At 42.3% G+C, this 22,177-nt stretch overlaps 1 protein-coding gene across 2 annotated transcripts in view; it reads left to right on the forward strand.

Moving 5' to 3' along the window:
* The window catches only part of LOC119018161 (protein unc-13 homolog C), a 104,333-nt gene that overhangs the window by 70,818 nt on the left and 11,338 nt on the right, over positions 1-22,177 (forward strand). For both annotated transcript variants that reach the window (XM_037095616.1, XM_037095617.1), the window contains 10 exons: positions 7,582-7,708; positions 9,277-9,373; positions 10,332-10,475; positions 10,733-10,810; positions 13,096-13,173; positions 17,174-17,262; positions 17,626-17,763; positions 19,260-19,383; positions 19,875-19,934; positions 22,018-22,098. In XM_037095616.1, coding sequence (XP_036951511.1) covers positions 7,582-7,708; positions 9,277-9,373; positions 10,332-10,475; positions 10,733-10,810; positions 13,096-13,173; positions 17,174-17,262; positions 17,626-17,763; positions 19,260-19,383; positions 19,875-19,934; positions 22,018-22,098 — 1,016 coding nt within the window. The remainder of the gene's footprint in view (positions 1-7,581; positions 7,709-9,276; positions 9,374-10,331; positions 10,476-10,732; positions 10,811-13,095; positions 13,174-17,173; positions 17,263-17,625; positions 17,764-19,259; positions 19,384-19,874; positions 19,935-22,017; positions 22,099-22,177) is intronic.

Below are 22,177 nucleotides of genomic sequence, written 5' to 3' on the forward strand. Positions count from 1 at the left end.
GACTGCTTGTGAAGTGCCTGAAACGCCTCATTAGTAGTGCTTTCTGTGGGAGCAGTTACTTTGAAGAACTTTTACGTGCAAAGGAACATATATAAAAAAAACAGTATCATTATAATCAGTCCTGTTTAATCAGTCCAGTTTTATAATTGGTCACGGACACACACGCAGCAGATTCACTCTTTCATTCTCATTCATTCCTTCGTACTAGAGGGCAGGAAGGCTCTGCAAGACGTCATTAATACTATCAAGCATTATTGATATCAGCAAGGTGAGAGGCGGCCCGAGCAGATGGATGCTTTGAGGCCTGACTGCTGCCATCCAAAGAACAGCAGGAGGATCTGCTGCTGTACCACCAGACTACATAGCAGCTTCCCTCCACAGTCACTGAGACTTCAGATCTCATCCTCCACACTCAAATAGAAAAAATAATTTTGTTATGACTCATTAATTATATATCCATATTTTTGTTTTCCATAGTAGCCTAAAGGGATTACAAACTACAGTGTTACACAACCTTCTGTTGTAGAATGATACTTCATTAATCTTGCGTCTTTAATGTTCATACAGATTAAATAGAGGAGTGAAATATGAGACTACAGTGGTGATTCACGATAATGAACCAGAGTGGTCTCTTAGTTTGACTCTGTCCTAATGGATTAGAGTCTATGCTTAAGTCACATCAACAGGAGTTAGTGTCTCTGGTGGGCTCTGGTGTTATAGCAGAGCTGTGTCAGTAGGCCCCTCTGATAGGGCTTAGGAGGCCCTTTGACAGAACTGGGTCAGAAGCCAAGATGAAGGAATTATGTCACAAAGAGGAACTATACTGGCCCCAGCTGCAGCTCTGGTCCTCCAGCCTTTTGTCTCGAGCAAATCTGTCCAACCACACGCTCCTATGGAGAAATTCACCGAATAGTAATTAGGGGATGGAAATGCTGTGGTGTACCGCCGCAGTTCATCATAATATCCACGGCATTTAAATCAATGAGGCAGAGAGTGAGTGAGTCTCCTGTGAGTTTGTCCGTCCCTGTGGGCTGACTCAGACAAGATGACATCCTCACCAGGGACCTTGAGCCTACTCCTCCCTCAGGACAGCCCACACTGTTTACCACCAGCGGGGCACAAAGGCGCACACACACACACACACAAGCATGATGTGATGCACACAGATATGATGGGCCTATTTAAATGGCCTGATTGCAAAGCTAGCTCATACATTTGTTTATGTTTATATATATTAGCAGAGGCGTCGGTGGTGTGGAATCTAAATGAGATGGGTGTGGTGATTAATCATTATCTTCTCAGTCAGTCACATTATCTATTACGCAGCTGTGCTAATCACAATAACCCACAATGAAAATGTCGCATGGATAAAGTAAACAGGCCAGGATCTGCTGTTGTCCAGGAAGTAGAGAGTGGCAAGGTGTAAATGTACACTACCACAAAGCCATTTGCATGATTGCATAAACAGGAAATTCACCATTACAGTATAATGTAGTTTGGAAGAAAGGCTGTGTTGGAGATTTTTAAAATAATAGATGAAGCAGAAGTCGTCCCTTCATCACTGTCTTATTTAACCAAAGCCGTTACAGTCATAATTCTACTGTGTCACATCACATTGCCATTAACGACGCAGGCATTGAACCTGTTGCTGTATTTTTGGCTGAAAATATAGAGGGAGGATAATGGGAAAGGGTGGCGAGGGAGTTCAGTGATGTAGAGAGAACGGTGTGAAGTGTGGGTGCAGACGAGCACAGTTATTTTACGGGAGCCTGTTATTGATCCCCTGCATCACTTTCTTAATAAACTGCAGATGAGGCACATAATTTGGGTGTCAACCAGTCGTTAATCTTCAGCTCATTACAGACTCAGCCTGGCCGGCATTTCTGCTATAATTTTTTATTAAACTTGCCTTTTTCTAAACGGCCTAGCCCCCACACACACACGCAGGTATTCTGGTCCCCAAAAAAATCCCGTCCACATCAATATTATGCAAACGCAGGCTGCCAAGCGCAACAGGAGGCGATATAACCTCTACCATAAGGCCACGTTGGCTAATCAGAATCAATCAAATGAGACAGGCCATAAAACTACGGTTTTCTTGTCTACACATAAATACCGAAAACAGCGTTTCTGAATATCCTCACCCATGCAGGAGTTTTCCTAAAGCTCCGTTTCCATTGACCTGGAATGCCGTTTACGTCTAAGTATTCTGAACGTATTCCCCATAGTAATATTGCAGGAAGCACCGACCGTGTCCTCAGATGTTCTGAGTCTTTGGCTGCGTGCTGGGAAGCAACGTCTAACACTCTGGTGTCTTATTTGCATGCAACTACTGTATTGTTGTGTCTTCTGTGCAGGGAACACAGAAGTCCCATATGAATGGATTAAACATATTTCATCGTAGTGCTGCTTACACCAGTCTGTGTGTTGCTACAAGGATAGCATACGTTCATGCACGCACGCGCCTGCCATGCCTACATTTTTAATGCGGCAATCTTTGTGACACCACGAGGAGGCTCCACGAGGCTGGATTTGCATAAACGGTATAAATAAATAGCAATTGACTTACAGTCCAAGATGACAGATTGCCCATTTGAAATTTGTGACACCTCAACTTTACAATGTAATCACTGTCATGAAGGTGAAATTGTTCAGTGAACGATAAATGAATCATACTGAAGTTCATACTGCTGTAATTAGTTTTGAGTAGAGTCCAGCATTTTCAGATGGCATTTCTAATGTAATGCCATTTTCTGGAGAAAAAAAAAAAAAAAAGTAGATGATTCATTTTGAAGTCAGACTACTTCTGTTTGTTTTATTGCAGTATTTTTAAAGCACTGCCCCCTGCAGCCTCATTTCCCTCAAATTCTCTCCTCTATTCAAGCATCACATTGGATCCAGTGGACGGAAAATGATATCCTTTTTTTTTTTTTTCATTCAAAGTGTGCATTCTGTCATTCTGCCCGTTTTCTAGATACAGGATATGAGCTGTATGAGTCCATACCTTGAAAGCTGTAAGATTTTCAAGCGCTTAAAAGACTTTCAACCTCTGGCAGATATTTCTGTCTTCACACCACAGGCTTTGAAGTTCTAAAGAAAAATGCTAGTGCAGAATATTTAGCTGGCACAATGATCTATCCCTTTTGACAAACTAATGCTGATACAGATACTATGGAACTTTGTGTGTTCGTTTGAAAAGCCAATGCATCAGTAATGGTGCGTGCTTCTCTTGCAGTTCCAAGCAGATTGATAGAAAGTTCCTCGAAGGACGTATCCCAATATCTTTGATGACCCTGACCTTTAATTTAGTGCCACTGTCAGGCCAACATTTCCACTTCCACACAAAATACTGTATAACACATACAAGGAACATTCTTCATTTCCATGTTGTATGATATGTCATATACAACCACTGGCTGGACAAGCTTTCAACGTCGTTATCGTTATTGTCACGTACAGAAAGCATTATACTCTAAGACTTTTTTGAGACCGTTTGTTTTTTTAAGCCCTGTTGCAGTAAATTAATCATCCTTTCAGATTCTGTGTCAAAATGTAAAATATCTGTATCTGAAAACAAAACTAGTCACTCTTTCCTTAACTCAAATGCAGCACATGTATTGTGCATTTCTCATTGATAGTTTTGTTTATAAAGATCAGGCTTATATGAGTGATTGAAACCTTCTAATCGAGTCTGTTTTATTATGAATATTACTTTTGGAAACAGCCACAAATTCATATTTTGGGCAGTGGAAACATGATACATTATTTATGCACAGGCTTTAATACAGTAGATGCGTTTGAGCTGATGTAATGCACAGACACACACACAAAAATATACACACATACACGCTCACATAGCAGGCTAGCAGAACTTGGCTGGCAGCACCAAATAAAACACCTGCTGACCTCCACTTTTCTGTCTCCCAGCTGACCTCCATCTGCTTCCTTTAGGTGACTATGAGTGTGTGACAGCGGGTGTGTGTGTGTGTGCAGACAGACAGCTTAGAGCAGATAGGTTGACAAACTGCAACTGTGTGTGTGGTTGTGAGTGTGTGTGTGTGTGTGTGTGTGTCCATCCTGTATGTGTATAAGCTGCCTCACAGTGCCAGCTCAGTTATTAAAGCGGCACTGCCACAGTGGATCCCTCGGCTCAGATATTACTGTACGCATCCTCTGCGGCAGAATATCTGCAGGTCGTCTCTGGTAAAACAACCTCGACGCAACATTCGCCCTGTTCCAACCACCTGCTCCTCCTGTGACACACACAGGCTGAGCAGGTGAATCCAGGTGAAACCTTAAATCCCTCTACAATTTCTGCCATCAAAGCCCACTTTGGCAGTGAAGGTTAGGTGTAGATGAAAGCCGTGATCCCAGCCTTCTTCTAGTGTTTGGCTCGAAGAGAATATAACGGTAAAGGTGCTGGGATCATTGTGGCTTTTCGGCAGTTATCTGCATGACTTTACAAAAACTTTAAACAGTCATCTGGTGTCTAATGTGGCTGACTGCTGGGATTTATGAAAAGATGTTAAAAAATCTATAAGTGTAAGCTGAACAAACTCCACTTCAGGCTTTGACTGTGTGAGAGGAGAAAATAACTTGAATAGATGCCGGGCCAACACAAATGATAGTATTTCTGGTATCACAGGATATTTAAAGATGTCACTTCTCTGCCGCGTTTGGATGTATTTTCCACGTACCACTTGGCAGCTGGTCAGTGTTACCAGTGCTGTGATTTTCTGCTCATCAAGGTTTTATTTCTGACACTCTGTTACCTACTGTATGTGTGGAGTCTTGGTGGCTATGGCAACTGTCCACTTATTTTTACGCAATATTTCGCAGTATAAATCTTTACAGCCACTGTCTCTGCTGTATTTTTCGAGAGAGCCAAACACTGTAAAACCTTGAAACGAAAGCTTTGCATGTTGGACAACATGTGTCCCGTGTTGTTATGCAGTCACCTCAGATGCCTTGAGTCTCTGTTTTGTTTCCACATGCATACATGCTACACATATATGACTGCCTTCCCTTTCAGTTTTGATCGAAATTTTTGGTGTGCACTACAGTTTCTTTACTCGATTTTCAAAAGTGGAGCGTTCTCCATTTTTTCTCCTTTCAAACAGGAGCAAACTATAGCATTGTGCACTTGGAATACATTATCCACAGGTAAATATGTTAATTGGACATATGTAAATATTTTCCTCTGAGCTTAGAGTGGAGTGCCGGCTGGCAGGCGTTGCACTATTCATCAGAGTAAGCACCGAGGTTCTTATCAGGATTAAAGCGCGACAGGCAGGGCACAATGCCTGGATTTAAACATGTCTTTGATGTGACGCGAATGTATGTATCGTGTATCTGCGGAAGAGTGTCTGAATATATGTCTTTATTTCTGCCTCTCCATTCAGAGGCACCCACTGTAAAATTAAGAAAAGAAATCTATTGCACTCTTTTACATTCCCTGCTTCTGTAGCCCTGTGTAAGATGGCGTATGCATCGCCAAATTTTGTCTCAATAAAGCCGAGATGAATCGGAGTTCGCGACTATCATTTGAATCAGTTTCAAAAATATTCTCAAAGAAGCATTCAGATGATCAGAAAAAAGCTTCACTACTATCTTAAACTGTAACAGCTACCGAATCAATGAAAAAGATGTCTGCACTACACGCCATAGAGAAAGGGATTGTAAGGCTCTTTACATACCATATAAAATGTGCTAAAAAATTTGATTGATACTAAAACGGTTTGACAGAGAAGAGAAACAATGCAGGTCACTAAAAAAGAAAGTGAATCAGACAGGAAGGGGGGGAGTGAGACAGTGAGAGCGAGAGCATGGTGGCTCGCCTCGGGTAAGGAACGAGTTTGGGAGGTTTTTGTGATGCAATACACAGACAGCACTCGCTCGGTGATTGTTCATTGCAGTTGATGAGGCGTTTATTACAACGCTGTAATGTTAACAAATGCGGGACTGACAATGGAGAATCTGACATGGTGGATTTTCTGGTTAAAGTTTATGGAATTACAGCTTTTTCAGTTAAGGTCAGAGGAAGGTCTTGGTCATGGTTCAGTGAGCTCGATGTTTACTGGTGGTAGGAGACGGGATGTGCAGACTTGAGTGTCTCAGTAAGACACACTGTCTGCACAACCAACTACCGCCTTCTACCATCGCTCCTGACACACAACAGTCATTATCTGCACGGCCACAAAAGGTCACTTTCTAGGAAACAACCGCCGTTTAAACTTTTATACAAACCACCAATGCTATCATTTGTGGCCATGCCAGAGGCTCGATGGAGTGTCAGTCATCAGAAATATCAGAAGTGTCTCAATTGATTATCTCTCAGTGTTTAATCAGCTGCTCTGAGTTTAGCAGTAATCAACAAATAATGGTTGCTAACATGCTAAACAAAGATGGGAACTGTTAAACATCACCGACATATAGGGTTGTCATCACAAGTATGTTAACATGCTGACCAGCCACCAGACACTGCTTGAAAAATATGAATGGTGCAATATAAAAGAAAAAAAAATGATGATCTACCATTGAGTTGCTGGTGAATTTGAATCCTGACTTTAGCATTTAGCTCAAAGCAGCTCTGCTCCTAAGTACATCCACAGAGCTCTGCGTATGGACCTACACTCTCACAGAGCATCTGCTCTTCTCATTCACGAGGGTTTCATCTCTTTTGCATGAAATGTTGTTTTTCTCTCTCATCTTTGATCGGTTTTCTGTTTTATCTGTGTTGCAATCATGTCGTCCTTTATGATGCGCCCATGATTCTCCGTGCTGCCAGGATATTTCCTCTACTCTTGTTTTGTTCCTTGTCCTTGTTCTTAGTGCCGTGGTCTCTTCTGCAGGACTGTCGCAATGATAGTTTAGTTTACCGACCTCTGCAGTTGTAGAATAGTTTTCTTCTCATGGTCTGTCCTCTTTTCTCTTTTGTCTCACATCCCTCTTGCCGTTTCTACTTCACTGGTTTTTCTTTCTTTTCCCCTCATCTCTTCCTCCCTCACTCCCTCCATCGCTCCTCCAGGGGATCCCATGGAAATGTTTAATTGTTCTGAAATGTCTACAGTGAGCCGGACTAAATGACTCAGCAGCCATGTCGGCTGACATGAAAATGGAATGCCATTTAGCTTCAATGTGTTTGCAGCCATTCAAGGACTTGCTTTCTATTGAAGCGAGCCGGACACATTCTCATGCTTGGTTTTTATTTTCTTATTCTTTTGAGAGCTCAAGGCTGTACATAATTGAGCCTTTTAAGATGTCAGATTAAAAAGCAACCACTCCTACCCAGGTTTTTTTATGCGTATTAAGATGTCTGCACAATTATCCTTGTAAATGTGTGTGTGTGTGTGTCTATGCTTCTGTTTTGACTTTTGTGGAGGAAGTCACAGAATGTGAGGTGCTGTTTGTTGTGTCCAGATCAACACATCAAACACATTCACTGCAACTTCACGTTGTCCTACAGTTTAACACATTGTGGTCGGTCCCAGTGTGTGAGACTGCCTGTTTTAAGAGCTGTGACGTCAGTGGACACGCTGCATATGCTAACATATGTTTGATATGTTTTAATCTGCATTACAGAGCATGACAAGCACCGCCTATGCAAAAGTACTGAATACATGAATCTTCACTTCAAAGTCAAATGGTTCCACAACGAGTACGTCCGTGACCTGCCGGCCTTCAAGGGTGTTTCCCCGGAGTATTCTCTGTAAGTGACCTCTCATTTTTCACACTCAGGTGCATGCTGAGATGTACAAAAATGCAACACTCATTACTGTATGATCAAAGTATTCATGTGCACACATGTGCGCTGCACATAGTGCAATGTGATTTTTAATTCATTATAAAAACACCGTAAGGCTTGTGTAATATTCATGTTAAAGCAAAGAGTGGAGAGATGTGTTGAAATGTGTTTAATGTGTCTACGTTACATTACATTCTATGTTTATTTCTGCCTGTAATCATTGCCTACATTTAGCAGAAAAGAAATTCTCATTGGCAAAATAAGAGAAAAGTTCTAATAATTAATTCAAGTGGAATACACGGCAAAAAGGAAGGGTCCATGTATTGATCTCTGTGGAACTCCACAGGAAAATCTTTTACAGTCTGACTGAACATTTTGACACATAAAAAACAGTTTTTAATTAGTTCATAATTTAAAAAAAACCCCAAACATTTTAAATATGTTTTAATCATATTTCAGTACCCCTTAAACCATAAGGAAAAGGCTTCTGTAATGGTGGGACTATCAATCATGAGCTCATCGCTCCAGTCACTTTCTGGTGAAGACTGAATCTGTAAAACGGTCATGTCCGTGTAATCTGTGTTGGCAGTTTATTCTCACAAAGCCTTTAAGGGAGCTGATCATAAACTGTTTTGGATGAGGAGACAAATTTATAGCCTAAAAGCGTGTTTTTGTTCTTCTTTTCACGCTTCCCTGTTTTCCCATTGTGCATGCATAATTATGTGCGGCAAAGCAGGCATAGCTGCAATATAAACACGTGTAATGCAAGCAGGGAACGCAGTGCCCTCTCTCCCGTCCCGTCGGTCTATCAGGGTAATGACTCACCCGCCCCATCTCCAACACTGTCACTCAAACACCAACTCTATCAGGATTGATTCTTGCACAGGCACACACATCATACATACAGGCACGCACACACAGACTTCCTCTTCCGTCTGCCTGTCTCTCTTCTCTTTCTCCGTCGACACGCCCCCCTTATTTATTGGCTTTCCCTCCTGTAGCAGATGCCCTTAGCCAGAGTACAAAGCCGTTTTGGGGGGACATCCGTTGCTCTGAGGACAAGATCAGGCACTAAATTAAACAAGGAAATGGCAAAGTGAAACAGACAGAACAGCATTATTATTCCGCTAACAAATGTACTTCCGCACCCGACTCATCCGTCCCAGCCTGTCCTGTCCTCTGCTGTCCTCTGTCTGAGCCTCGCAGTCTAATCTGTCCACAAACTGAAACCTGATATCAGTGTCTACACGGATTGCAGCCCCGGCCAAAACCACACTGAAATCTGCGAGGTCTTTTCAGGATACCTTTCTGAGTGTAACACAATCGATTTTCATTGATCCCCCTTAAATACAGTGGTTCCTTGAAAAGGTTTAAATAGATATAAAGCCTTGGTCTCAAAATTGTTCATATAAAGTAAACCCAGGCTCATCTGGTGCTCCAGACACATGAGATGAACCATAACAATGCTAAAGAAACACACTTTCCAGCTATGAGTTGACCTTTCAATAACAGAATGATTTATTCTTTTCCAGATGGTTCGAGCCGTTTGTCATTCAGTGGCTTGATGAGAACGAGGACGTTGCCATGGATTTCCTGAATGGAGCGCTGGAAAGGGACAAGAAGGATGGAGTGAGTATATCATTGAATTATTTCTTCAAATGTAGCCTTACAGTCAGCCGTCCCAATCCACTTAAGACCGCTTTTTTATTCACAAGAACAGCCCGCTACGACTTCAATTTACCTCTGGAGGAGGAGGGTTGCAGGGATAAAGGAAATGTGCACAAGATTTGGTTGGGTTCAGAAATGTTTTCTATAACTTGATACAGTTTAAACAGAAAAAAACATCACAAAGCACATTTTGGTACAGTTTAAAATGTTTCAAACTGTATCGTGCGGCTTTCTATTGCAAAGTGTATGAGAATATTGTAACCGACTTTTTAATCTACACAGTTCTCTTCATATTGTTACTGGTACTTCAAACACAAAGATGCTGTGCATTATGGTCAGTGTGGGTCCCATTTCTAAATAAAAAACTCCCCAGCTTTATGGAAGATTCACCACTAAATGAGCTTGCGTACTCTTTTAGTGGTGATACAGCCTGATCACATTTAATTTACCTGAGAGGAGAGCAAACGCTTCAGGCCTTCTGCTTAGCTAGACAAACTGTGTATGACCCCTATAAAACTCATATTCACACGGGATAATTGGAACATTTTCATTTACCGCTGGCTGAAAGGTTTGAACCAAGAAGTCCACCAAGCAATGTTCAAACATGAATCCCATCATTTGCTGTTTCTTTCACACATGAAACAGGTGGTTAAGTAGGATCTATGTGTAAGTCATTAATAAATCCAGGATTCCAAATGCGTGCAAGACACAGCTCTCAAGTTTCACTGTTATCAGTGCATCTTAACAGCAGTTAGTACATCAACCTGCTAAGTTCAGTATGAGTTTGTGTTTTTTTTAGATTTCTGCTCTGTGAGCGATGTGATCATAGAGTAATTTGTACATTGAATCGTATCTCGTCTTCACTGCCCTCACCACTCTGTTACTCTCTCCACCCTCATGTCCCTCTCTCATGCAACAGTTCCAGCAAACCTCGGAGCACGCCCTCTTTTCCTGTTCAGTGGTGGATGTGTTCACTCAACTTAACCAGAGTTTCGAGATTATCAAGAAGCTGGAGTGTCCGAATCCGCAGGCCCTGGCTCACTTCATGTGCCGCTTTGCGAAGGTCAGGTTCTTTGGAGGGTTCCCCTCAGTGAACCCTGAATGCTCCTGCGGGGAGTAATAACTTACAGTTAAAGAGTTTGCCATTGATCTGAGGAGACTCTGCGGTCTGTTTATTCTGTCTGATATTATCTTGTTATTAGGTTGTGACTGCTTTGAATTGTTCTCAGTCTTTCAATTTTTTCTGAGTCTCAGAAACTCAATAAATAGAACAGCAAACAAACTGTAATTATAAAAAAAAATGTCTCTCCCTCCCTACAGACTATCAACAAAGTTCTTCTGCAATATGCTGCAATCATATCCAAGGAATTTCCTTCACATTTGAGCAAGGAGAACGTGGTAAGTGCCCTTACTCAAACGTCCGCAAACGTTAATAGCAAAGGTTACAGCGCAAATATGGTCGTCAGGTGATCGTGTTTCTATGATGACAGCGGTTTGCATGCAGACCATGCAGAAAACGCTTCAGATAGCAGCCCTGTCTATTCTAGGCTGAGCCCTGCCTCGTCTTCTGTTATGCACTTAATAGTGTCTCTATTAGCCGGGATGCAATTATTCATTTCACAGCCCACAGCTGATAGGGAAAAAGTCATTGGTATTTTTCCGGGCTCTCTGTCCATTGTTTAATGTGACGGATGACTAAATGCAGAGGCTTCCGAGTGGCCTAATTATCCACACTGGTCTTTGAAGTTGAAGTGAGAGAGAACACACAGGGTACGGGCGGAGGAGGCAGATGTTTCCTTACAGTGTTGACAGGCTCATTACAATTGACCCAGAGAAAACATGAAATGTCCCTCCTCAAGACGGGACCCAACAGACAGCTGATGGGAGAAGGAAATAAGAGGCAGATGGAGGAGCTGCACAGCGGCAGGATTACGTCAAATTAAACCTAATCTCTAATTTGTCAGGCTGTCAAGTACAGTACACGACCTACATCATAGCCATCTCGACCGAGAATTTACTGTGCGTCTGCATTTGCCACCCAAAAATGAAAATAGACATCGAGAGAGGAGTAGTATTAGACCACTTATATCAAAACATTGTGCTACTTTTGACCCCTGCTACAACAGTCATAGTGAGGACATGGGTGGTTCAAACTTTTCTATGCTTTGCCTTAACGACTTTCAAAAGCCTTAAGGGATAAAAGTATGTATAAGAAATAAAACATGATATAAAAGTCACTAAAATACCTCAGATTTGTCTCACAATAACCCCAGTGTCTGATTCGACTGATGTAGACTGTGAGTCTAAGCCTTAGGCACATATTACTGGTGGCATCACCCACTCTCCCCATCTCTACAGGAAACAACAACAACAGCCTTCAAGGTAGCAGTCTAAATGCTGAAAATGTCAAGTTAACCTAACCCTAACCTGGTCACAAACACTACAACCATTAACAAGCAGCTAGCAGCTGTTACCTTTTCTTTTGCAGGTATCTAGCCATTTTAATGCTAGGGCTCCCTTCCCTACATGGAAAAAAAGGTTCCTCTCTGACACTATCTCACAGTGGCACCATAGCTACTATCATGGGCTATGTAGCGTTAAAGATGATTGTGATTGACTCAGAGAAATACAAAAAGAGCCAGAGTATTTTTCCCCCTATCGCAGAATGATAATAGTTGCAGCCAGACATTTCTGCTATGGCAGACTAGAAACCACTGACCTACAGGATCTGCTTTTGCAAACACAGCACTGATATAAATCCATTTTGTGATATTGATAATATTTGCAGACAAACTTAGCTCAGCATCCCCATATCCAAACATCATTACCCCGCTGAATACTGTAAATCAATAAATACGCTATTATTCTATTATCTGATGTCTCAGCAGCCTCTCACATTTAAATAAAAAGTTATAATACAACCAGTGGGCGTGTTACTGCACCAAACATTTTATTCCATCTATTTTTCTACCCTCACTCAAGCTGGAAATATGTAAGGGAATTTTTTTTAGATCAAGAATATCTAATCACTCCCTTCAAAATATGTCCATAAATCTAGGAGAGAGACAGCCATTACGTGCTGCCACAGAGACACTATTGGCTGCTGTGCGGATTCAAAGTCACCAATCATCCTTCTCCTGTGGGGCGTAGAATGATCATTTTAGTGCTATCCATTATCACCTACCATAATTTTTGGGTATGTTTGTCAGCTGTTCTTTGGGCAGATAATGTTCATAATGTGTGACTGAATGAAAACTCTGAAGAATTGCCCACAGTCGCCGTAAAAAGCAGAGTGATTAATGTCTGTCATCTGTTAAACTTGTTGTTGAGCCGAGGAATCGATAACAGTTGACATATTCAGTGCAGACATTTCTCTCCCTCTTGTATTATGTATTGCGTTGCCCCGCTGACTGCCGATGTTGCGCCGAAACCTTGCATCTTTCTATAGATGACGTGTCAGGAAGTCAGAACTGATGGATTTGACATTTTGCAGTGTGTTTTCAATTATACGGGGCCGTCGAAAGCTCAAGTTGTTACAGTACAATGTCACTAAATACAGGACATTTAATACACTGCCGTTTGTATGATGTCAGCAATATTAAATACACTGCAAATTTGATGTTCTTGTCACACGTTGGATCATACTACGCACAACAGTTATGTTTATTCTTGTACTTTTACAGCCCTGCATCATCCTCAACAACATTCAGCAGCTCCGGGTCCAACTGGAGAAGATGTTTGAGTCCATGGGTGGCAAACAGGTCTGTGCCTGCCTAAGTACATGTGTCTGCTATATCCGTGGCAATTCACTTTCAGTCGAGATTTTCTATTTCTGGCATGTAATATATGAATTATTACAATGCAGTACTGCGTTGATCCCCGTCCTTCCAATGGAAGGTCGAACCATAAGCTAGAGAACAGCATCCCCTGGGCTTCAAAGGCTTCTGTGTCTTGCTAAAGGACACTTCAGCAGTGTTGATACTGGTTCATATGGAGGCTTAAACCACCATCCCTCAGATCAGCACTCTGCTGTGCAATAAATGCTGTGTCATGATTATGCAAATGATGGTTTGAGATGACATTCAGACAGAGTGAAAGTGAATTGACCCCAACAGTGATGTGGCGTAATCCTTCCTTCCTCAGTTCTGTACTTAACCATCTAACAGACTAATCTGACGTGTAGTTCGGTTTGCTAATACAACCTTTTCAACTCCCACCTCCACTACAGTTCCCCCAATAACTACCTCCTTTGTACCTCATCATTATTTTCCCACCACTAATCCCCTTTCTTTTCCTTTTTGTAAATATTCAGTTAAAACCTTTTTAAATCTGTGTTTTGGGTTTGAAACACCACTGAATAACCCCCCCCGTCGACCCGTCAGTGTGTCAGTCTGACCTGAGAAGAAGCAGCCACGGCTTCTTATAACTTACACGCATGTTTCTCTCCAGTATCTAACGCCTGTGTTGCCTTGCGTTTTGTCTCCTGTCGTTGTGTCCTCTGTTTCCCCCCGTTTCCTTTCTGTGCTCTCTCTCTCTGTCTCCAGGAGGAGGGGGTTGTGTCCTTCTGTAAGGTGTGTGTAATAGGACTCGTCAACACCCCTTCCCACCATTTACCAAATGATACGAAAAAAAAAGCACGCCCCCTCCCCCCCTGTGCCTCTCCGCCACCCCTCACGCTCCTACGCTTCTCACCCCACCCCACCTCCCCTATCCTCCCCCCCCAACCCCTCCAGCAGCATGTGCCAAAGAGCATACGGAATTTGAATTACCCATCACGCCTCTGGACAGGCTGCTCAAGCTCACCATCCCCGGCGCTGTGGGGATAGTGGCTCAACCCACCCGATCCCATCTTTATTTTTAGCTTGCTTTTTTTTTTTTCTACCACTTCTCTATCCATGGCTAATTTAGAAATGCGATATTTTCTAAGTCGTTGTTCCCCCCTCTTTTTTTTGTCCCTGACGCAAACAGCAGCGTCAGATGCTCACCAAAATCTCTGGCTGTGGTTTTGATCATCTCTATGCAATCCCCAGGCTGCAGCCACAAAAAAGCTTCTGACAGGATTTTTCAGACCGTGTTTAATGAGCTTCTCAAACACTTACAAATCTCTCCAGCTGTGCCCTCAGCTGAGGGCTGCTACCTCCACACCAGTTAGCAGATCTCGACCTGGATCACTCCAAGTCCGTTACTGTCTGCCGGATAATGACACCAGAACTCTTTACATCCCATCAGAAAGTAAAACTGTGAACACTAACTGTTAACGATCCGGTTTATGTTGGAAAGGATGTTTTCAGTCATTTCTCTTGAATACTAATTACACAGCAATGGCATATTTCAGGTGAAACTTTCCCATTAGTTTCCTTTCTGCACAGCAGCCTATTCAACACAGAATAGGTCCTTATCAGCAATTAACTCCCAGAGAGCCAATGTAATTACTAAGAGCTGCTATTATAGCATTACCAATAACAGAGATTAGCAATAATCTCTTACAGTGCACACATTTATAGAATCATAAAGAACTGACTCCCCAGATAGGTAACAGGTTTTATTCTGGGTGTTTGTTAATTTTGCTTTTGTAACTTTAAAATGGTGGTTTATTAAATCTTTATTAACCTGCCGATGTTTGGCACGAAGTGTGTTTCGAAATAACAGCCTGCCAGTGTGCAGATATTGTATTGTTGAAACAGGCAAAGCGAGGCAAAAGCTGGCTGCTGTTGATAGGCCGTCAGCCAGGGGACAGTTTGCTCACTCTGGATGTTCATCAGTGTCAAGTGTAACTAGCTACCATGGAGGAGCCAGGTGCTCCATAGTCTCCAAAATTGATGTTTCCTTTGCAGAAAGTTCAATTAGTGTAATGAAAAATGTTGACTATCTCTTGAGTGCATGTTTACGAATGTGTTGTGGTGTTATTGGTGCCATTGTTGACAACTTAAACTAGGTTCTGACTGTGCAAATGTAGAAGAAGAGACATACTGTAGGACACCACAACTATCCATAGTCAATATACACAAATATGTATATAACAGTCATCATCCTCGACATAACATTCAGTTTCCTGGCTAATCTAATACGTCGGGTGAATCTTTTCACGCTTGTCTCGAATCTGACATTTCAGAGGACGAATCTTTTAGATTTCTTGGCAAGTCAAAGAAATGTTTGCGAGTACTGTTGAACGGAGGCTTTTCTGAAAAGATTGCGGTCTTCAGGTAGACAACTGATTGGAGCATCAGACACTACACCAAGTCTGAAAGAAAATGTCCTCTCATGAGGTGAAAGTGTCTCGGATTATCTAACAGCCAAGTGAATTTGCCACTGTTCCCATTAAGACAGTGTTTTTGAATAGAAAATAATCCCTATTTCAAAAGACTGCCAGGCTCCAGTCTAAAAAAACTTTCCCCAGGCCAAGGCAAACTGATAAAAGACCTTCTGTCTTTTCCTGTTATCATTTGAAGAGATGTTATCCTTTACTCAAATAGTCAAATAACAACCCCTACATTGATGGGCAATTTTCTCCATGACAGGAAAATCTTATATGCCGTTATCCTTTTGAATGAGGTGACAGCAGCAGGATGCACATGTGCGCATGTTAACACACATGCACACACATATGCATCTATCTGGTTCGTGATGCAGATAGAGGCGGAATAACAATATCTATGAAAGGTTTAGTATAAGCATCCACTTCCCAGCTGAGCCATCCGCCATTACAATGTGTGAGATGAGCGGCTCCATGGCTAAGCTTATTGGGTCTAATGGGACGATCTGTTATGCATGTGGTGTGGTGCCTGGCCTCACACATCCATCTCAGGCACTCAGCGGCGTGTGTTCTCCACCCCCCCATCCAAAACATCAATATTTGGACATTTGTACATGGCGAAACCTGATTCATAAGTGCCGAGACAAACAGTGACACAGATGCACTCATACATTAAGTTACCGACACAGAAACCCACTCACGCACGGCATAAACATATCAACACAGTCATTTTCTCAGAATATGCCACAAACATCTGCGCAACCATCACATGCACATGCATACATATGGCACCGCAGAAACCCTACACATGCCATGCATGGGCCGATACATGTTGTGAATCAGTTTTTTTGCAAATGTGTTTGTGTGGGCTGGTATTGAAAATTGTTCAGTGCTAGGCATTGATTCGTCAGTGTATCTCACTGTAGATGCTGAGGTACATAGTAGATGGATGCATCACTCCTGTGTAATAAAACAGAATTTGCAGAATTAATTTCTTATCAAAACCAACAATGAACAGTACTTCTGCCTGCAGCAACCTTCTTCCTCTGGAACACAAAAAGTCAGCCAGAACTCTGTACATTTATCTATGACAGTAAGTGTTACTGCCTGTGATTACCCGGAGATACAATGTGGAGGCTCCCTGACAGCACACTCTCTCTACTCTAACTTGTGTAGTGGTGCACAAAAAAAACGTTCCCTTCCGAGAGACCAGCAGCCAGCTGCTTCTTTGCTGACACCGTGTCTCATGACGCGGCGAGCAGTCATCGTCGCAGCTCTCGGAGGTGAGCCGCCCATTTGTATTCAGAACGTCGCTCGGCACAGATGGCAGGCAGAACGAGGGGGAGGCCACCAGCGAAGCAGGTTACTCCTCTGTACCTGTCGTCCCCCCCCTCACCCCACCCTGCTGAGACCCCACCCAAGTTGAGGAGGAGATTCAGAGGTCTAGTCAGTGTGGGGCTACTGTATGAACTGTAATGATGTAGTAACTGTCTGTCTTCCACTGACAGCTGGACGCAGAGGCCAGTGATCTGCTAAAGGAGCTGCAGAATAAGCTCAACACGGTGCTGGATGAGCTCAGCGGAGTGTTTGGCTCCAGGTGAGCATAGCTGTGACTCACCTCCATGTGTCTGTGTGGTTTTCCTTTTCATTCAGGGTTTTAATGTCTTCCATTCATGTGTTATTCCGTCTAAGGAAATCACACTTACAAGGCTGCTTCGTTATTGACGGACGTGTACTCGAGATATAATTGACTTGAGCTCTTGCTGCGCACTGCAGGAGCACAGCAAGTTGCTAAACATTTCAACTTGAACAGAAGACACGCCTGCTCTTAAAGCCTTTTGAATAATCTAATGGGGCCAGTAGGAGTGAGATAGCGCCTCTTTAAAGTTGTGTTACTGCTGCTGCCAGAAATAAGCACCCAGTTGCAAGGGATTTCACGGATTGTTGTTTTTTCCCGCAGTTTCAAACCTGTGATCGAAGACTGTGTGAAGCAGATGAACCAGGAGCTCGTGCAGATGAAAGGCTCCGCCAAAGGGAGCAACGCCGCCATGGACGCAGAGACTGTCCTCCGGCCTCTCATGGACCTCCTGGATAAAAAGTGGGTAAACACCAGATGCCAGCTCAGAGATTAGACTCTAACGTGGAAAGGCGTTTCTGAACTTTGGTCTTTGAAAGTCATTTATTGAAGGGTTTTGGCCTTGAGTTGATGCCATATTGGGATTTCATCTGGTGAAATTTACATGCATGGGGTGATGAAACAGGAAGGTGGCGTGGATGAGGTAGCAAAATTTGTGATAGCAAGCAAGGCTAGTAGGCTAACAACAGGCATTCCACAAAGTTGTAGATTATCTTTTAATAAGAATCAATTATATTACTTTACTATTACTAACTGCTGTGTCTGTCCTATAACTCTAAAAAAACTAAAACTAAATTTCAATGGTGGTTGGACATGAGAGAGCCTCTATTTTACATTCAGAGTGAACTAGTCAGGTTGATTAATAAAGACGTGTCCACATCTCAGAAGCCTCCTATATGTGCTCATTTGTTAGGGACCATTGAAGTTTAATATTGACTCTGGTGAGTTCTGCTTCAACAGGGGTTGTGAGTCAAAATAGACGCAAGAGCTTTATCGTTTTTGTCGAAGCAACAGGTGCTTGTTAATCCGACAAATATGCAGTGACGGCAGCTTACACGTTGTAACAAAGCTGATCTTATAGAAGGTTTTGTACATCTGTGACTTCAGCTCTCAGTCTGATGACTGTAGGATAGAAAGTCCTTCTCTTTGCAACTTCTAGGCCGCAGCTGCTCTGTTTACTATTTATGAGATGGATTTCTGAATGAGCAGGTAAGCGGATCGAAACAGAGCCATTAAAACAACGTTTCTGAACAAATTATTTTTTAAATTGTAATTTAATTTATATTGTAATAGACACTAGTGTCATCAGTGTTCAAACAGTTCAGTGGCTTGATGACAACAGCACAGAGCAAAATGCTTTTGAGGAGCGTGTGATTACGCTGTTGAAGCTGGTGCCATGACTCAGGAGTTCCAGTTTATTTTCCATTTTTAACTCCACTTTACTTTTGATGAATGGCTGAAAATAAAAGTGCCCTATATAAAATGAATGCAGTAGTATTATAATATCTACCACTTTACATTTGTTTTCAGAAAAAAAAAGAGAAACCAGCATTATCTGTGAATGTCTATTAATTCAACCGAGGGGACTGTATTTACTTCTGTGGCACTCTTGAAATAATAGCGATGAAATGGTTCAGCTGAGCTCTGGGAATCGCTCTCAACAATTTGTCAAAGCGACATTGAGGCCAATGGGGTATTACGGGGAATCCTCTTAATGATATGGAAATACCAAATCCTTCTTCCTGTCTCTGAGACACTGCTGCACAATAGGATGAGATTAAAGCATAAAAGCTGCTGCTGCATTTATTCTTTGAATCACAGGTGTTTCTTTATTCAATCACATTATTTATGAAGACGTCATTGCTCGGTGCCTCGAGCCGTGTCGCTTCAGTTTGAGACGTGTGCTTTTTGACTGTTGACCTGACAAGTGCTGTGCTTTCCCCCCCCCCACTTCACAGTTTGATGTTATTTGCCAAGATTTGTGAGAAGACTGTGCTGAAACGAGTCCTCAAAGAGCTCTGGAAAATAGTGCTGAACACAATTGAGAGAACAATTGTTCTCCCTCCGCTGAATGACCAGAGTGTGAGTATGATTAATTATCTGTCTCTTTCCTTTTTTTATGTCACTCTTTTCATCTCTCCGCCTGCCCTCCACCTCCCTCCTCTCTCCACCTGTCTCTCCCCTCATTTCCTCCATCTGTTCGGCTCTCTCCGTCATAACACACAAATTATTGTACAGCAGATGAAACAACATGGCATCTCTAAATCTTCACACACGTGGAGTGGATATTCTCATACTATTCATCCGTCCGTAAGAGCCAGATTGACATTTTTTAATCTGCTGTTTGTTGTTGTTGTTAATGGAGAGATGAAAGTGCAGTTTATTGGTAATGTTTTCTTCTCCTTTTTCTTCCCACTGTAAAACATAATGTCAAAAATGTGCATGTTTGATATTTTGCCCCCTTCTCATCTCCTGTTACAAAGTGTGCTCATGAAACCATTATGTTTTAAAGTTCACCCGCGTTTCCTACTTTATTTTGCCAATGACGGAAAAACTGTCTGTCTCACCAACAGCAAGGAGCTCAGATGATCTTCAACGCTGCCAAGGACTTGGGACAGCTGTCCAAACTGAAGGTAATTTCTGGATGAACCCCAGGCAGCTGTTGCTAATCTCAGCGCACAAACTCTGTAATATCTGCACACTATAATGTCGGATTCCGAAGGGATTTCTCGAAGCTTAACCAGCTCGTCGTCATCTCAGTAAAACATGCATTATGCCTGTAGGTTCAGTGAGATCTTTAGTTACGCCGATCATGGATTATATTGTACATCATAGTGTAAACAGTACATCGGGGGCATTACGGATGATACAGATATACACAGACTAAATGCACTACAAGAAACTCAGTACAGAGCCTATGAATTCATATCTCAGCTAATGTTAACATCGTGACATCAACTTACATAATATGTGTCAATCTTCTGTTATCCAGGATCTAAAATTGTTTGGATGGAAAAACTCCAACAGAGTCAGTTAGCAGCTGCACCTAATTGTGCACGCATATTTGCTTTAGCCACACATTTGGGTCCATGGATTATGTCATTTGGAAGCAGAGACATGTAAGCTACTGTAAGCTTGTGCATAGCGCAGTGTAACTCAGTGGAACAGTAGCCAGACTGGTATCTAATTGCTGGGTTGACCGGAGGACGTTTAATCCCTCGAGCTCCGAGTAGTGAGGGGTGTTGGAATGGATCAGCGGTCGCGCTGTGGTTCCACTAACAGCCATGGTACGACAGCCGCTCAGAGAGGTACTTTACCTCCGAGTCATAGAGGGGATTCAAACTTACTTGTTGCCTTGTCTGTGTGTGTCCAATGTCATTTGAGGTTTTTCTATCCCTCCTGTTATTTGTGATTTGGACGGATAATCTTCAGCTCACGTTACTGAAATGTTTGTCTTTCATGTGGTCCAGTATGTCTGTAGTTTCTTTTGTGATCAATATCTATGTATGGGGTTTAGTGTCAATTAAATACACCTGAATGAACACTTTGTCAAATTGCTGGTGCAGTGCTGCGACCTTTGACCCACTTAATGGCCCTGATTCATGGAACAGGCCAGTCATTTGTGCTGATATGACGTCTGAAACAATTGCTGCATGCACGACAGCTTCATCCATCACGACCTGCACAAATCCCCCGGACATTTCAGCGCTGCACTTATCTGCACGAGCAAATTTGTTGCAAAGTAGGATTTGTAGTGTTTCATCTGCTTCCCCTCCCAAATATTCTCCGGAGATTTATTTCTTTTAGAGAATACACAATTCTGGATTTGTGAATAATAATATTAGAAATCAGGGGAAGCATTCTACTCAAGCAATCAAAATTAATGGAATCCAAAGAAAGGGCCTGTTTTTTTGTTTTTTTTTTATCCAATAACAAGCACAGAGTCCGTACCATCTGCACTGTGGGGTTTTCATTAGAGAGAAGTATTTCCTCTATCTGCCTGCAGCCATTAGTTATTTTGGGGCTCACCATCTCATTGTTTTCACAGGATGGGAAGATTGCTGGAACCGAGTCAATACAAATCAAGTGGGCCCGGTGCAGTTTTGGCACTGAAAGCAGATCAGATCTCAGCGCAGATGTTGATAAAAGTGATTTTGTCTCACAGCAGCTCTTTAAAATCTGTTTAAAACAGACTGGTGGTAGATTTCATCTGTATCATATTACGAATATAAAAGACCTATCAGTGTGATTCATCTGAGGCCCCTTATTTGATGGATGGGATGTGCATTTTCACAGAACTGTGCGTCATACACATTTCTTCTAATGTGGCTGTGTTGATTAAATCTTCCAACCAACATCTAAAGTTCACAGATGTGTGCTTTTTCACACACGGGTCCAGACACATGAAACTATAAACAATGTTTACAGTGTTTGCATCAATGATTTTGTTTCTTCAAAGTGCCTTTTCCAAAGAAAAATATGCCATAAAATGTACCTGGAAAATAACCCAGCGGCTGAAGTTATTTGCTGTAATCAATTCACAAATCAGAAGAACTTCAATTAACAGTTTTATCAGACGCACTTCAGCTGAACTGACTGCTGGTGCCGTTCTGTTAACTGCAAATACTCGTGGTTTTCTGGAGAAACATCATATAATTTCAAGCGTCTAAATGTGACGTGTGTTTGTGTGTTTGACTCGGTCCTATATCCTTACAGGAGCACGTCATTCGAGAGGAGGCCAGAAGTCTGACACCACGACAGTGTGCAGCCATGGACCTCGTGCTTCCCACCATCAAGGTGAGTTTAATGTCGGTTACACCACTGGCCGTACAGCAAGAGACAAACTTGAACTTTAAAAAAAGGCGAGTGAGCTGAG

The sequence above is a fragment of the Acanthopagrus latus genome, chromosome 4 (genome assembly GCF_904848185.1).
Source record: "Acanthopagrus latus isolate v.2019 chromosome 4, fAcaLat1.1, whole genome shotgun sequence".
Classification (NCBI taxonomy): Eukaryota; Metazoa; Chordata; class Actinopteri; order Spariformes; family Sparidae; genus Acanthopagrus; species Acanthopagrus latus.